The 17873-nt window shown below is 48.4% G+C and overlaps 1 protein-coding gene across 5 annotated transcripts in view; it reads right to left on the bottom strand.

The window, feature by feature from the left end:
* The window catches only part of ZNF385A (zinc finger protein 385A), a 210672-nt gene that overhangs the window by 148565 nt on the left and 44234 nt on the right, over positions 1-17873 (bottom strand). The window contains exon 1 of one of the 5 annotated variants that reach the window (XM_082212626.1): positions 8791-9059. The exons of 1 other annotated variant lie outside the window; for it this stretch is intronic. In XM_082212626.1, coding sequence (XP_082068752.1) covers positions 8791-8827 — 37 coding nt within the window. In that variant the 5' untranslated portion in view covers positions 8828-9059. Of the gene's footprint in view, positions 1-5045; positions 5373-8790; positions 9060-17873 lie in introns of those variants that run through there. 3 more of the 5 variants (XM_082212624.1, XM_082212631.1, XM_082212629.1) reach the window with 3 other exon arrangements.

The raw sequence follows: 17873 nt of genomic DNA, 5'->3' as shown, positions 1-17873 counted from the left end.
AGCACCAGGGCCAGTTCCCCTAGCCAGCCTGAGCAAGGAGGGCCAAATTCAGGGGATATAACACACTGCACACTGAGACGCACTGGACAGTTTACGTCATGGGTATGCAAACTAAGGCCCAGGGGCCGGATCTGGCCCAATCGCCTTCTAAATCCAGCCTGCAGACGGTCCAGGGATCAGTGATTCTTACATGAGTAGAATGTGTCCTTTTATTTAAAATGCATCTCTGGGTAATTTGTGGGGCATAGGAATCCGTTCATTTTTCTCTCCAAAATATAGTCCAGCCCCCCATAAGGTCTGAGGGACAGTGGACCGGCCCCCTGCTGAAAAAATTTGCTGACCCCAGTTTACGTTATGTGTGCAAGGCTAAAGCTAATGGTCTGGGAAGATATAAGCCTGCAAAGTTTCGTGCCAATAGTAGTAGTAGTAATAATAATAATAATAATAATAATAATAATAAAGCATTAAGTCTTTGGAAGAAAAGGGGCTGAATTTCAGCCCAAGCTGCTGCCCCAAGAGCACACTTGATAAAGTGGGATCTCACAGTCCATCTTGATGCTCCAGAGCGGGTAGATCTGCTGGCCTGCAATTGCCCTGCCAGGCACCAACACTACTCACAAGACTTCCATCACTGCTTTTCACAGCACATTATTTTGATCAGCCCCTTGGCACTGCATGGCATTCCCCACCCCAGTTAGTGGCTGTCATTGCTCTTTACACTATTATCCCCTTTCCTAGGCACACTCACTGCTGTTCTGTTGCCCTGTACTCACCAGCTTCCCATCCCACTACCCAAGACCAACTCACTCATCTTACTAGCATAGTTCATCACCGACGTTACAGGCACCCTTGCCATTCTCTAAACTCTCCTTTACATACACTGCCTCTGAACGCCTCTTGTTGGAGACACTCCATGCCCCGTGATCACCGCAGCATGAAGCCTGTGCGTTTTGTCCTTGTTAACTGACTGTGCCACCATCTTTTCCAGAAATCTTCACTGGAATGACCCTGCAGCTCAGAACACAGCCACCTGACCGCTATTATTCACTATTTCTGTCACAACGTTGCTCGCCACCTGCATTTGCAAATCCTCTCAATGGCTGATCAGGACTGAAGCTGGCTGTTGCGCAACTGTGTCCAATGAAGCCCAGGATTGTGTTGGGATTTGACGCAGAGGCATTCCAAGCCACATGCAATCTGGGAAGCCTCTAGATTAGGAGCATCTTGGCTGCAATGTCTCTGCTGGACCATGACAAGATTCCCCAGTGGAAAAGGAGGAAGTGGGAGAAAGAATTAACAATAAATTGGTGACAGAGAACCTGTCATCCGCCAGGTGTTTGTAGACCACAACTCCTATCTCCCCTGGCCATACAAGCAGGGGGATGGATGGGAGGTGGTGCCCAACATCTTAAAGAGCCACGGGTTCTCCAGCCCAGATCAGTAAGTGGAACTGCATTAGCCGGAGCTGAAACAAAACCAAGTCACAGGCCACAGGGCCGTGCCATGGAATCTTTGTGCGGCATTTCCCACCCCAGAGGCAAGTCTGGCACCTACCTGGGAAATACCTGGGACTCTGGCCCGATTCCATGTCTCACACACACAAGCTACCCGGCAGCATGAAACCCAGAGCTGGAGCAGAGAGACAGATGGATACAGAAAAGAGAAAGTGAGGAAAGGGGAGGGAAGTTTAGGACATAGTGGAGAATTAGAAATAGGCAAGGAAGCGTAAGGGGAAAGACAACAAGAGAGAAGGAGGGCTGTGAGCACAGACCAGAGGCGGTGAGGGCTTCCCCAGCAAACTCCAAGCCTTGCCTGGAGGCCCAAGAATGAGATAAAGTCAGTCCCTTCCCTCTCCTCCCAATCCTTTCAATCCCCGAGGCAGATTCTTACAGGGAAGCTGATTTATTCTGAGTCAGACCACTGGTCCATCTAAACCAGTATTGTCAGCACTGACTGGCAGCAGCTGCCCAGAGTTTCAGGAAGGGAGTCTTCCCCAGTCCTAAAGGGAGAAGTACCTGCATGCACAGCCCTTCTCCCAAATCAGTTAAAAGGCAACAGCGGAGCCGAAGGATGCAAGTGCAAGGACTGTGAATGGAAGGAAGGCCGAGTTACCGAGCCCCTTTATCAACGAATCAGGTCAGACACGTAGGCAAGTGGCTGCCAGGCTTGAACAACATGGGTCACAGATCAGCAAAGTCCCATAAGTCAGACCTTTGTTCCTCCTCAGGACCCTTGTGAGATGCAAGACATCCAGAAAAGGGGAAGCTACTGTGATCCATAGCGATGGGGGGTGGGGCGGTGGGAAGAGACAGGCCACACCACTGCCATAGGCAATAGAGGCCAGGGGCCAATTTGGGCTGGAGTGCGGGGGGGGGGGCAGGGTGGAGTGGGGAGAATGCCTGCATTTGCCAAGGCAAAGCAGGCAGGCAGCTAGTAAAGAGAGATTTGCCAACAGGCAATCCAAAGCGCATGCATTTTTGCAAGGTCAAGATGGGCACTTACAGAGCTGGATAGGAGGTTGTCATTGGGGGGGGGGAGAGCGACTGGGAGAAGGATGGGGTTCTGAAAGGCATCACTCAGGCATGCTGGACGTTATCCCTTTTAGTTGTGTTTTATTTTGCCCAAGGTCTTCCTTGTGTGGGACGATAAGACCGGATCACAGCCCAACAGGCCTGGCTCAAGATTCTTGCTTAGGGAAATTAAAACATTGCTCCCCACCCCTCTCCTGTGCTCAGCAGCATAACAAGAGCACATTAAAGGACCCAAGAGATAACCAAGTCAATATCTCCCCCCCCCACCCAAGTTTCATTTGTAAGGTCTGTCACTTCTTTGCTCACTTCTCTTTTACAACTGAATCTATGCCCCCAGGCAGTGGCGATCAAGAAGGCTCTCAATTATGTCTACTGGAATGCGGGTGGGGGGGTATCACTCAACGGAGGACAAGTGCACCTCCTTCAAAGTGAAGTCTTTCCCCCTCTCTCTCTCTTTTCAGTGCACTTTACTATAGCTAAGACATATACCTAAGGCATTGGCCCAGCTTGTCTCTGCAGCCTAGATCTGCTCCGGCTTGGAACTCCAAGGGCACGTCCATCTCTGGATATATCTATGCACCGTAGCTGTACCTCCAGATTGGCCAAGATGTATGTTTGTGGTGGGGAGCGCTGTTCTTTCACTGCATTCACAACATCATGTCCCTCGGCCCAGATTAAGTAACCCAGAACCGTGGATCATGTACTCACAGGCATTTGACACAGATCAAAACTCCCCCCCCCCTTTTGCTTGGGAAGGAAGGCCACCTTTTGCAGGACCTTAACCTCCTCCTTTCACGGGTGGCACTGTGGGTTAAACCACAGAGCCTAGGACTTGCTGGTCAGAAGGTCGGCAGTTCGAATCCCTGCGACAGAGTGAGCTCCCGTTGCTCGGCCCCTGCTCCTGCCAACCTAGCACTTTGAAAGCACGTCAAAGTGCAAGTAGATAAATAGGTACTGATCCAGCGGGAAGGTAAACAGTGTTTCCATGCGCTCCTCTGGTTCGCCAGAAGCGGCTTAGTCATGCTGGCCACATGGCCTGGAAGCTGTACGCTGGCTCCCTCGGCCAATAAAGCGAGATGAGCGCCGCAACCCCAGAGTCGGCCACAACTGGACCTAATGGTCAGGGGTCCCTTTCCCTAACCGCCTCCTTTAGGTACGCAAGGGTACCTAAAGAGGGAAAGTAACTCGTGTTAGAGGACTGCAACCCCGCTCTCAGCTTCAACCCACTTCCTGTTCCTTGTTCCCAATGGCTCAACAACCAAGCCACCATTCAGCTCAATGACACTGCTGTTAGGGGGCCTGGAAAGAGAAAGGAAAAGACCCCTTGCTAAGCAGCCCCACCTATGATGGGGAGCCGGTTCAAACAGCAGACCTGTCTTTCTCCCACATGGAACAGGAAAGGAAAGCGCCTGTGAAGGAGGGAAGAGAGAGGAGGAGGAGCCTCTGAGTCGTCGTCCCCCCCCCCACTCACGCACAGAGATCTAGGTCAACACTGATGCTTCAAGCTTTGGACAGTTTGTCAGAATAAGGGATTCATCTCATCTCTTTCCTTTCTCTCTCTCTCAACCCCCCCCCCCCATATCTCCTGCCTGGCAACTAGCTTGTCTCTCCCCCTACCCCTCCTCTTCAGCTTCTGGGCAAACAACCCAGTGGTGGGGTCAGCTCATCAGAGAGACCCTCCATAAGCCAGGCAAAGGTCGGGGGGGGGTCGTGTTTCTCAACTTGCTGGAGATCTGGGTGCCCTGTTTCCGTGGGTGTGCAAGGGAGGCAATCGCTGGCTGCCCTGTCTCTGTCCCCGGGGTAGTTTGTCCCCCCACATTTGCCCCAATGCACCCCTTCCTCTGCCGTGTTTCCCACCCCCGCCCGGCTCCCGACACCGCATTGCCAGCCCTCGTGCCTCCTTCTCTCCCCCCCCCCCGCCCCAAGTAGCGCTGTTCAGAACAGTTCAATAACTTCCACCTTGTGACGCAGACCTGAGCTGTGTTTGGGGAGGGGGAAAGGGGGCGATGCAATGGTAGATGGGAGGAAGGTGACGGGCTCCCTCGTAATACCACAAACCCCTTTTCTAATGGGGTGAGAGGGCGAAAGCGAGCAGAACGATCTTCCAAGCATTGCCCTTCACTCGTCACCCGAGAGGCACTGCAACCCGGCATTCACACGGTCGTCCCTTCCCGATCCGGATCTTGGGGAGACGAGTCTAGATTGTGCCCTATGCAGCATCACTGGGACGGCTGAGAAATTAAGGAATAGGGAACATTGCCCCCTTCCCACCCCCTCTCTATTTCGTTTCGCGAATCCCAGGCAGCCAAAGATCCCAATTTTTATGGAGGGGGGGATCTTCTCCATAGGGGTTGGTCGGAGAGGGATCGGAGCCTTGGGAATAAGTATGGGATTTTTCCCAGGACGGGTGTCGGGGGGGGGGGGAATTCCCAGGGCAAAAAAGTGAATGAGACCCAGGCGGGAAGGCAGGAAGGAGGTGCAGAAGCCGGAGGAGGCAGCAGCAGCGTCACTCACCTAGGATCATCCCCGCTGAGCTCACGCTGCCGGAGCAGCACCTGACGTCTGGCAGCGGCGCAGCAGGATGGCAGGCAGCCGCCGAGGCAGAGGATCAGCTGCCGCCGCCTCCTCTTCTTCCTCCTCCGCCTCCGCCTCCCCCGTGTCCGCTGCGGTGCTGCTGCTGGTGGTGGTGGCGGCGGAGGCAGCAGCAGCGCTAGGAGCGAGCTGGGTTGGACGACAGCAACGGTGGCGGCGGCGGCCGGAGCAGCAGCGCCGGCGCAGGAGCAGCGCCGGCTGCAGCAGGGCTGGCGAGCGGCAGAGCCGGAGTAACAGGAGGCATCGCCAAAAAAATGTCAGCGCAGCGAAGCACACACGCTCCCCCCCCCTCCCCGCTCTACACCCCCCGGCAGGCGGCTCGCGCGCGCCCTCTCCGGCTCGCCATTGGCCGCGGCGCAAAGGCGGGCGCCCAATGAGAGCGGGCCGGAGCCAACTCGCCGAAAACACTCACACGCACACTCAGCGCCAAAGCCCTCGAGCGGGAGGAGGGCTCCCTCCTCGACCCGCTCCTCCTGCCCCTCAAAGTCTGCGTAGCCGGCCCGCCACGCGCGCTCTCTCCGCAGTGGCAGCTGCAGGTAGAAACGCGCCACCTTCGGCGCCTCTCGGGCGCCTCGCGCGCTGGGACACGCCGCGAGCCCCCCCCCTCCCCGGCCACCAAAACCGGGCTGAGGGGGGACGCGAGGAGGCGGCCGGGTCGTCAGAACCAGCGCGCGCGCGCACGAACGCACGCACGCGCGCACACACCTGGCGTGGCAGGACAGCAGCCCGCGCGCCGCGACGAAGCGGGGACGCTTTCTGCAGGCCGGTGCTTTCTTTGCGCGCCTTCACTTCTGGCGAAAAAGCGCCGCCAGAGCGTTGGGGGGGGAGAGAAAGGGGTCCAGGAATATCTCTGCCTGAGCAGCAGGGTTAAGTTGGAGGGCCCATGGTGGAGAATGCTAAAATATGACTATTATCATTATCAGCAGCAGCATGATTTCTAAATTCCGTGCCAAGGAAAGGTGGATTTTGCAATCTCCCGGCGTTTTGAAAATCGCACCTTTTACATATAAAACTTGCATTTTTACTATTCTGCAAATGAGGGCGGGCAGGAGGGCTATGCATCTTGAAGCCCCGTAGCACTGCAGGCTTCAGAATGAGTTTGTAGGCAGCTTAGGGGTGTATTAGCAAGTAAGTCCAAAGATGACCAAACTATTTACGTATGTGACAATAGCAGCTGGAATATTATATGCACAGAACAAACACAATGTTCTACAAATTACATAAGCAACATTTAAATTACTTCACACCTTTGCTCATTCACTTGTGGAATTCATTGCCACAAGATGGGATGATGGCCTGTGTCTTCGCCACACCTTGTGACTGCTTAAGAACATACAGTATTAGTCAATCAAGTAGGTGGAGGATAAACAGCTTTTGGCTCTGGTATCAAAATGAAGCCATACCTCTTTGATAATGAGTAGAGATGGCATCCTCTGTCATAACTTTGCTTATGAACTTCTCAGGTGCCTATGGCTGGGCTCACTTGGAGACAGAATGCCAGTCTGCTTGAGGGTCCTTTAGTCTGCCACAAGGAGTGAGGCTGTTCTTCCTGTCTGAGGCACGAAGTACCTGTTGCATTTGTCATGGGGATGCCCCTGAGAATAGTGCTCCCCACTGTATAAGACTTGGAAGCACCCACAAAAATAAATATGGATGATCCGACTGTTCTGGGGAGGGGGGGGGGCTTTCCAAAATTGGTAGCCATGTTGGTGCAACGCATACAAGGAGTTGGGACCTGTGACCTTCCCGATGTTGCTGGACTGATTCCCGTTGTGGCTGATGGAGTTGGGAGTCCAACAACGTCTGGAGGGCCCAGTGGCAGAGGAAGCCTTTTGGGCACCTGGGAAAATGCACCCAGGGATGGGCAGAGCCAGAGCTAGCGGTGGCGTGTGTCCCCAGGGGGAGGGCGCCGGCAGCAGGTAGCATCCCGGAGGGGCACCACCAGCGGCAATGTCAACCCCCGCCCCAGGGATGACACCAGGGTCAACCGGCCCCCACCACCCCTACCTTGCTCAGCCTCTGGGAGGGCCACAGGTTCTCCATGGCCAGAAAACGTGTATTAGGGTGCTAATATGCTAATGCTAATCCAAGAGAAGCTGCCGCCCACATGCACCAGGTAGATGTTACTGTGGAGCATGGAAAAACCCTTTGTAGACAGCACGTCTGATGAGCATGTCTAATCCTCGAGGGCAGGGGAGTATAGGGCACAGACAAGTCAAAGATCTTTTCTCCTGCTTGCTGCATTGCCTTTGACAGGCTGGTGAGGGGGGGGGGACCCTGAGCCTCTTGTCCAAGGTCTCTGTCTGATCCAATTAACACAGTCTGCACCAACCTCCTTAAGAGCTACATATCCAGTCAGGTTCCTATTGGCTGTGAGGACTGAGAGAGAGAAGACCAGTATGGGATGAAACACTGTCAAGTACAGGAAACGCTGAAACTCCTCACCAAACCCCCACATATACAGCTCATCGTTGGCATCCTGTATTTGCATGCCGCTTACTGCCAGAACAGTATCTAGGCATGCCCTGAATAGTCATGGATATGTATGATTCTTAGGGTTAATTTGCACAAAAATATCCATTGCTGCTCAACAATAGGACTGCCAGCTTTTTTTCCTGGCAAGGCTCTCCTGATTTTTAACAACTGCCTGACAAGCAGAAATACAGCAGCCGGAGCTTTTCAGCAGAGTGCAGGTGCGGTGATGGAGAAAGCTTCCCCTGCTAAGTTTCTCTTTTGCTATCGAGTTGTTAAAGGCATTGGAGGAAGGCCAGGAAAGAAAGTTGACCACCCTACTTGATGAATACAGAAATATCCAGAGATATCCTGCACTTGCGGAAGAGTCATTACAGAATAATCAACCACAAGAGGTTTTCGTTTTCCTTTCTTTTTTAATTTTCCAAGTGGTGCTAGTAGCAAAGCGTTGCCGCGTGGAGCCAGCCAGCCAGCCGTGCCCCTTTTCAGGATAATCCATTCCTACTGCCTCTGTTCCCCTCCCTCTTTCTAACAATCCATCTACATTTCTATGTTCACTTAGTGTGCTCGATTCTCATCAGCCTGGCTTTTCTTTATTATTATTTCCCTCTCTTAGAAGTTCTGTTCCCCTAAAGATTTTTTGAACTTCTGCAAACCCTGGGATTTCCTCAAGGCTGCTGATACCTCCCTCTGGGATGTGGGTGGTGCCTTTGGAGACTACAGACGGAGCCACACTTGGAGAATGAACTTGCTATTAGCATCTGAGATTCTACCTTCATCCATACATTGGGTTGTTCTCCTAGTTCTACTCAAAGAAGACCCACGGGGTTCTCAAATCCCTTTCCAAGGGAGAGCATTCACAAGTTGAGATGTATCAACACAAAGTGATGAGACTCTGGCACACATACACAAGTGGTTCAGCCCTTAAGAGGCGTGTGGACAAGCACCCATTCCATGCTGGTTATTAGAAAGTACCCACCTCCTTAAAGCCCCACAATTATCTTGCCTATGCCTGCTGAAGTCCTGTAACACAGCACCAATCAAGTATGAAGCTTGCTTTTTATAGCAAAGGAAGGTGAGAGAAGCCTTTCGCTTACAAAGAACTCTACTTCAGATGGGAGGTTAGAAGCAACTGGCTCAGCGCCTCCGACTTTCCTGAACAGGAGTTGGATCTAACACGAAAATCTCAACTCACCTATGTCGTAGGAGAGGTGCGTTAGCTCCTTCCACATCTTCTCCCCTGTCTCGTGAGAAGGTGCTGGCTTGGGCAGAAGTGGGAAAGGGCTCCAGCGTGGGACAGGCTTGGGGGAAAGGTGTGGAAACTGCTCTGACGTGGAGCAGCAGGCTTGGGCAGGAATATGGCGGGGGTGTGGGGGCAGGGCGTGGAGCAGCTCTCTCTCAAAGGCTGCGGCTAAACAAACAGGGCTCTGTGTAGGGGTATCAGGGCATGCATCGCAGTGATGGTTTTCTATCTTTACTCTCCAAAAAAGGAGGTGCAAGGTAGCAAACAAATAGGCTATGGTTTTTTTTAAAAAAAAGCAGCCTAAACCACGACGAAACACCATTGGTAACTGACTCTGATTGACTGATGAAATCCTGCTGAAACAATCGAGCAATCGCCATCCTTCTAAAATGACATGCGGCAGGGCAGGGATTATTATTATTATTATTTATTATTATTTATAGGCTGCCCATCTGGCTGGGTTTCCCCAGCCACTCTGGGCAGCTTCCAACAAAAGATTAAAAATACATGGATGGAGAGGTAACCTGTGGTCCTCCAGATGTTGTTGGACTCCAAGTCCCATCAGCCTCAGCCACTTTAGCCAGTGGGCAGGGATGATTTAGAGTCCAGCAGCATCAGGAAGGTTTCCAGCCCTTGCAGGTAGGACGTCTTGGGAAGAGAATTCCACAGCTGGGGTGCCACAGCAAAAAAGGCCATGTGATATAATAGATTTCATTTCGCAGGCAGAAAGCACTCTGAGTAAGGCCTTCATGAAAATCTTTATTTGCTTATGTGGGTTCGTATGGAAGAAGACACTTGCTTAGGTATGCAGCTCGTGTAAACTTTCACAGCAAATAAGCAGCACCTTGCCTCATGAGAAGAAGCAAACAGAAAGCCAGTGAAACGAATGCAACAACATTCTTATCTGCTTTCAGCAACTTACACAAGTTAACTGGAGGGCCACAACATTCTGCATTAGCTCTGCTTTCTTAACAGTAATCAAGGGCAGCCCCACATAAAGTGCACTGCAGTAGTCAATCCCCTGTTTTACCAAAGCGTGGTCCTAGTCCTCCAGGAAGGGGTGCAGTTAGTGTATCCATGTAGTTGATAAAAGCTTTCTTCACATCCACTTTCACTTGTGCTTCAGAATTAGACCTAGGAACACTTACTCATACTTTCCTCGTAAATTAAGTATTCAGCTCCCACCCCCAGCAGCTGAATGCTCTGCAAAGCCATGGAGTCAAAATAATCCTTCCTGATGGGAAGCGGTGGAGACTACCCTGCTCTTGTAAGGTTCACATACACACAAAAAAGTTTGGTTATTACCGGTATAAAGGATTATAAAAGAGTGTCTCCACCTCCATCATTCTGCCCGGACACTGAGGTTCAGCGCCGAGGGCCTTCTGGCGGTTCCCTCGCTACGAGAAGCCAAGTTACAGGGAACCAGGCAGAGGGCCTTCTCGGTAGTGGCACCCGCCCTGTGGAACGCCCTCCCACCAGATGTCAAAGAGAAAAATAACTACCAAACTTTTAGAAGACATCTAAAAGTTTAGGGAAGCTTTTAATGTTTTAATAGGTTATTGTATTTAGTGTTCTGTTGGAAGCCGCCCAGAGTGGCTGGGGAAACCCAGCCAATGGGCGGGGTATAAATAATAAATTATTATTATTATTATTATTATTATTATTATTATTATTATTATTACTACTACTACTACTACTACTATTCCAACTGCACTCTCTTCCGTCAGGTAGGATTCCCACCAGATTGTGCCACTAACAGCTATTTGACAGCATGCCAATGATGCAGTGATGAGACAAAAATTTAATTTGTTGATTTCTGCCCAGGAAATAAAGCTGAAATCTGAGTGCTAACTATGCATTAAGACCAGGTTATTTAAAAAATAAAAAATAAATATCACTAACAGCAGCACACCCTGTATGCGTGGGGGGAGGGCAGGTTGTCATTAAGACAGCAATATGTTCAGAGGGGAAATTTAACCAATTTCTTCCCTGTCACGACCCTGACAAATGTCAGCCCTGCATTTCTCTTGGCCTCAAAAGAAGAAAAATCTGTTAACATCAGTGGAGGCTCCACTACCCCACCCCTGGGCTAATAGTTTGTGGAAGGGGAAGGGGGAGCTGAGATCACCTGTGAGCACAGACACTTATTTCACAAGTGCTCTAAAACATGTGCTTTTACTATGTGGGAGACTATTATCTCCCCGCCCCATTTTATCATAAGAGTACTGAGGCAGAAATTTGCCATGTGGTTATTCATCTGCCTCCAATGTGGTCCTGTGAATCAGCCCACTGTGAGAACAGAAGAATAAGAACACAAGAAAAGGTATAAACGGTTTATTGTGCATTTGAGTGGCATAACCTCTTGTTTGAAGAACGCAGCCTAAGAAGTTTGCCGGCTCAGTGTGGGATCCCAGCAAAGATTTTGATCATTTGAGGCATTTTCTTTTTGGCAATTTCTCGGTTTGCTGTTGTTGTTGTTGTTTTCAAATCAACAGCCAAACGCGTCCGTCATCTCAATAAGCTGAGTAGCTAAGTGCCATTCAAAACTACCAGCTTGTATGTCAACTCGTGCACAAAGACAGGTGCAGACATGCTTTCAAAAGCCACACTTAATTGCAACACTCACAGCCGCCTCCTGAGATAAGTGCAGACTTAATACCCATGTTATCTCTCCCCACCCCACCCCCTTCTGCAAATGTAGCTAGCTGTACATAATAATTCTTAAAGCCAGGGAGCAAAAGTCAGCCCATGTACTGCATAATGACGCTGTTTCCCCTTTGGTACATGACAGATCCACTGTTATAGCACCTGGGGAAGATCTGAATAATCAGGAACATCACAGCATGTCCAGACTGAGGTGTGATTGCCACACGCTTAAGAACATGAGAAGTGCTTTGCTAGTTCAGAGCAATGGCTCCATCCAGCCCAGCTCCCTATCCACAGGTCCAGCCTGGCTGAAACTACAGTCTACCAACACCCAGGCACCCTCGGCTAAGAATCCTTGCATTAGGTACTTGCAAGCAGCATGTGGCGAGGATGAGTGTTCATCCCCTGCAATGTACATGGACTCTGAAGCTCCTGTTCCAATCCTAGCTACTCACAGCTTTCCCAGTCCCCATAAATTTGCCCAACCTGTGCTGAATCTGCCTAACAGCAGAACTCCGTCTTCGACAGCTCTATCTCAGCATTCCATTGTAATCAGGAGAGGATATGAAGGTGTTTGACAGATTCTAGAAACATTGATGGATAGGTGCCCTTAAAACAGGGTGTTTCCTGCAAGTGGAAATTAGGCCTACGACTTGCTCTGGAAGGGATTGCACTCCTCCAGAAGCAAGAAGTTCATAATCTGGGAGCATTCCAACTTGTCACTGGAGTCTCAGGTGGCTTTGTGGCTAAAAGTTATTAAATTTATTATTATTATTATTATTATTATTATTATTATTATTATTATTATTATTATTATTACTACTATTACTATTATCAACAGCAACAACATTATTTGTATCCTGCCCATCTGACTGGGTTGCTTAAGTTCTTCCCTAGCTACAAATACTCCTAGAATGGGATAGCCTGGCTTCAGTTGTCCATGCCCTAGTCCTGCTTGGACTACCGTAATGTGTGGGCTACTGTAATGTGGGGCTGCCCTTGAAGACGGTCCAGAGGCTGCTGCCAGTGCGGAATGAGACTACAGTCGTAACTTGGATTTCAAACTCCCAAACAAATTGGCTCCCAAATGATCAAAACCCAGAAGTGAGTTTTCTGGTTTTTTAATGCTCTTTTGGAAGCCAAACATCTGACGGGGCTTCCGTGGCTTCTGATTGGCTCCAGGAGCTTTCTGCAGCCAATCAGAAGCTGTACTTTGGTTTCCGAATGTTTTGGAAGTCGATCAGATTCCGTTTGACTTCCAAGGTACAACTGTACTAGGTTGGTAAGTGGAGCAGCCTGATGAGATCATATGTCACAGGTTGCCAGTGAACTACTGGACCCAATTAAAGATGTTAGTAGTAGCATATAAAGCCCTAATTGGCTTGAGACACAAGTACCCAAAAGTCCACCTTCCCCAGTATCAACCATCTCAGACCGTACGTTTGGCAAGTGAAGCTTTTTTGGTGGTGCTGCCCAGCTGGTGTTGACCCGTGACAGGGACTTTTTGGTGGTAGTTCCCTGCTTGTGGAATTCCTTCCCTAATGGTATGTTTTTGTCTTCAACATTATTAACTTTACAGAGGAATCTGAAACTATTTCTGTTTACTCAGGCGTTTGGTGGCTGAAGAACTCCAATCCTGGCAACCTTGAGATCACGGCATGAAATAATCTTAACTACTTTCGGAATGTTTTAAACTGTTTATAGATGTTCTTAACTGTTTTAGAATGTTTTAGGTTTATTGGAAGAATGGCAGATGCAACTAATAGACTACATGGAGATGGCGGAAATGTGATAGACTATATGGAACTGTCAGAGATGACCGGCAGAATCCGAGATCAAGGAGAGGAGCAGATGGAAGAGGACTGGAAGAAGTTTAAAGTTTACCTACAAAAATATTGTAAAATTTATGAATGTTGAAGGCTCTGAAAATTAAACGAAGGGGTTCTAGCGATTAAGATAAATAAGATTATAAAGGGAGGGATAAAGGTCTAAAATGAATATTAAATGATCTTGCTGAACTAACTTCTAAAGTAGAATACAAGAAGGAAAGGCGGGTGGAAGCAGAGAGAATAAGGTTTTGAAAGTTATTAATATAAAAGTGTTTTTTTATGCTAAATTTTTCTTTTGTATTTTTCTTCTTTTTTTGTTTCTTTGTTTGAATTCTTGATGTTTGTTGTTTGTTTTTTTCTGATTTTTGTTGTTTTTTGTTAACTCTTTGGAAAATCTTAATAAAATATTATTATAAAAAAAAAAGAGATGGCGGAAATGACTGGCAGAATCCAAGATCAGGGAGAAGAGTTGGTGGAAGAAGACTGGAGGAAATTTAAAATGTATTTGCAGAAATATTGTAAAATTTTTGAATGTTGAGGACATTGAAATGAAATTGCAGGGGTTTCAGCAACAAGGTAAAATGCAAGATTGGATTAATAAATAGATAGACTAACAGGACATGAATTTGCTGAAGTAACTTTTAAAACGGATACAAAAATGGGAGACGTGAGGGAGTCAGGAAAATAAGTTAATCAAAGAGGAGAAATTAAGAAAGAAGGAATTTTTGTCTTTTTATATGTGTTTTTATTCTTTTCTTTTTTGTGTTTAATGTCTGTATTTCTGTATTTTGTAATTTTGTATCTTTTTCATTTTTTTGTATTTCTCTAAACTTTTTTATGGATAAAACTTAATAAAATATTATAAAAAAATAATAATAGAATGTTTTAGGTTTATTTTTTTAAAAAAATGTGGATGTGTTTGGTGCCTTGGGTTCCTTTGGGAGGAAGGGCAGGACAGAAAGTCAATAAAAATGTATACAAGTCTGTGACTTCCCCCAAAGAATCCAGGGAACTGTAGCTTACCCTTCACTGCGCTACAATTCCCAGCACCCTTAACAAACAACCATTCCTGTAATTCCTTGTGGGAAGCCATGTGCTTTAAATGTATGGTATGCATGCAGCCAGGTATGTAGGCAACAAAATCTAGATATTTGCTCTTCTGGTAAGGTAACAGCTTCTTCAGAAAAGGGAATTGAAAATGGGAAGTGGTGTAGGGAGATGGTGTCCACTCCTTCTCAACCCCAAATTCTCCCCGCCTCCCCACACCTCAGACCAGTGGTCTTCCAAATGCATACCCTTAAAAACATTCCTTCTGGCACATACATATACGTACATAGGGCTGCCTCTGAAGACGGTTCGGAAACTTCACCTGGTGCAGAGTTCGGTACGTAGCCAGGTTGCTCACCAGTGCAAGACAGTTTGAACATGTTACACCGATCCTGGTCCAACTACACTGGGCCCTATTCAAAGTGCTGGATGTGACCTATAAAGCTTTAAACAGCTCAGGATCACAATACGTCAAGGACCACCTCTCCCCATATGAACCAATCTGGAACCTGTGATCTGAGGTCCTACTTTGTGTGCCTCCTCCACAAGAGGTCCAGAGCATGGCAACACAAGGACAGGCCTTTTCTGTGGTGGCTCTCCGTTTGTGGAATGCTCTCCCCAAGGAAGTCCACCTGGCACCTTCATTACATAACTTTAGGCATCAGGCAAAAACATTTCTCTATAAACAGGCCTTTGGCTGATTAACATTCTATGGCATTTTAAATGTGTTTGTGAGAGAGGACAAAGGTTTGCCTTTGTTTTGTTATGTATTTTGTGTTCTCGTTTTGTAGTTTTATGCTGTGAAACACCCTGTGATTTTGGGATGAAGAGCAGTATACAAATTTAATAAATAATAATAACAACAACTGCATAGCATGTAGCTAGGAGCTCAGGCAACTCTAGAAAATAGGTTTGTAAGTGCTTCTCAGTTATCCCAGGACTCGTGGGTCAAAATCAGCTCTGGACGCCCAAGTCTCCTCTTTTGTGACTCATCAGGCTGCCTCCACTGTCTCCTTTAAGACTCTCCATAAGGTCTAATTCTTCGGCAAAGACAGTCCTGCATCTCCATGCAGTCAAACTGCATGCAAGCTTACTTGACAGTAAGCCACGCTGAGAAATATATCCCGCCTTGTGTGTTAAGATTCTGCATTGAGACCCTGCTGTGATACGAACCAAAAAGTGGCTATCCTTCGAAATTTGCAGTCTGAATTTTGCACTGCGGTCCTCCAGCCAAGTCAGGTGTACCAACATACATATGCTAGTATAAAGTGCACTCGTAAATGTATGCATTTGTGAAAATGCCATACAAACATGCATTATATCAGGGGGAACTGCTTTGCAAAAACATGCATACAACACTGTATACAAGAAAATTGTGGACAGGGATTCAGAAACTGAAACTGACAAGCATCCCTGATTGCCCTGCAGCCTTGTCCTCAGAGAAAACTCAGTAGTGGTCAAAATTAGAAGCCCATACCCTCCAACATTTCTCCAACGAAAATAGGGATGAAAGCATGTCAGAGTGCAAGTAGATAAATAGGTACCGCTCCAGCAGGAAGGTAAACGGCGTTTCCGTGCGCTGCTCTGGTTTCACCAGAAGCGGCTTAGTCATGCTGGCCACATGACCCGGAAGCTGTCTGCGGACAAACACTGGCTCCCTCGGCCAGTAAAGCAAGATGAGCACCGCAACCCCAGAGTCGTCCGCGACTGGACTTAGCGGTCAGGGGTCCCTTTACCTTTACCTTTACCGAGGATCATCTAGTCCAACCCCCTTGCAATGCAAGAATATAAAGCTGTTTTATATGGGCACTGACCTTGGCATGATCAGCACCACACTCTAACCAACAGATGATATGCAGTAGGACTTACTCGCAGGTAAGTGTATACAGGATTGTGGCCTAAATTAATGGAGTGAAATAAACATGGTCCCCCCACTCTTCTTTATGTAAGAAGTGCATGTGTAAGCTACTTATCTTCTAGCTAGTGAGCATCATCCTATCTTAGCAATGAATTACATATGCCAACTATGCATTTTATGAAAACACCCTCCCTTTCCTCTGTCCTAAGCAGACTGGCCAGTCAACTTACCTGGAGGACGCAGAGGTTATGGGAGAGAACAAGAGAGTTGTTTCCTTCAATGGATCTGCCGCCTTGTGCCTTAAGATCATAAGAGGAGCCTACTGGATCAGGCTGGACTTAACGGTCAGGGGTCCCTTTACCTTTAAGGAAAAGTGGGAAATTCCGGGATCAAATCAGAAACTGGGATGAGCACTGTAAATCCAGGACTGTCCCTGGAAAACAGGGACACAGTGGCGTAGCGTGGGTTGTCAGCACCCAGGGCAAGGCAAGTAATTTGCGCCCCCTAACCCTAACCCCCAGATGTTGCGCTCGGTGCGGCCGGCCCCCCTGCACCCCCCACGCTACGCCACTGGGTCTGGAAGTCCAGAACAAGAGTGGCATGTAGGTGCACCTCCTCCTCCTCCATCACTTGTGTGAATATGAGTACTGCATCCTGCTGGCCTGCTGAGTCCTAGCAGTCAGTGCCTCCTTTTGCTAACCAAGATGAGGGCCATTTCCATCAGCTCTTCACGGCTCCGTCAGCAGATGCTTCAAGGCAGCAGCCTCTGCATAAGTGAGTCAATAAACCTACCATGACTCAGCATGACTGGATCTCTTGCTCTGGTAAAAGAGAGTGTAGGAATCCATCACACCTCTCTAGAACACCCACACTTAAAAACAAATTGGTCTCAGTGCAGGGGAGAGAGGGAGGTGTGTACTAGGAGCCAGTGGCGAGGCTTGCAGCAGTTTCAAGGTACTTTGAACACCTATGAATCCAGCCAGGCCACATTGGCACCTGGCAAAGCCAGGAAATTTGACAAAAAGGGGCAGGTGGTGATAACGTACCCTTTGCTGGTTTGTTGGCAAGTTTTCAGGCTACACAGCACTCTTTTTTCAACGGAAGAATTCTGTGCAGCTTCAAAACTAGCTTCATCAGCGTTATTAAAATACAAACGGAGGCCTCTGAACAAAAATGCAGTGATCAGAAGACCGCCGCTTACACCACCTCCAGCTGACAGCCCAGATATGAAAGGGGAATAGGCAGGGAAGGGAGCGTCACCTATAGCATCAGGACTTGCCAGCAGATCATATGTGGGAACCTCAAATCAGAAGTTTTTGCTCTCTACTTCCCATTCCATATTCAGCCTATGAACATGACTGATTCTGCTGATTCCGGCAAATGATGAATGCAAGGCTAATCGCACAATGAGCCGAGGGAGCAAGTTTACTCAGCGCATCGTGCACAGAATAGGAAGCAGGGCACATGGCAAAGCAAGCAGGCAGACACAACTTCGCTACAGGGCAAAGCTGATCCGTAGCTCAACGGAGACAGAGAGCTGCATACATTTCCGCACAGGAGAGAGTAAGGCACAGTAAGCAGAGAGGTGCGTTCATCCCTCCCCAGCCTTTGTCTCCCACTCCATTGTTTTCCCTTTTATCTGCTTTAGACTGTAA

The sequence above is a fragment of the Podarcis vaucheri genome, assembly GCF_965113315.1.
Source record: "Podarcis vaucheri genome assembly, chromosome: 2".
Classification (NCBI taxonomy): domain Eukaryota; kingdom Metazoa; phylum Chordata; class Lepidosauria; order Squamata; family Lacertidae; genus Podarcis; species Podarcis vaucheri.
The sequence above is the reverse complement of the archived record's forward strand: the minus strand, read 5'-3'. Positions and strand labels throughout refer to the sequence as shown.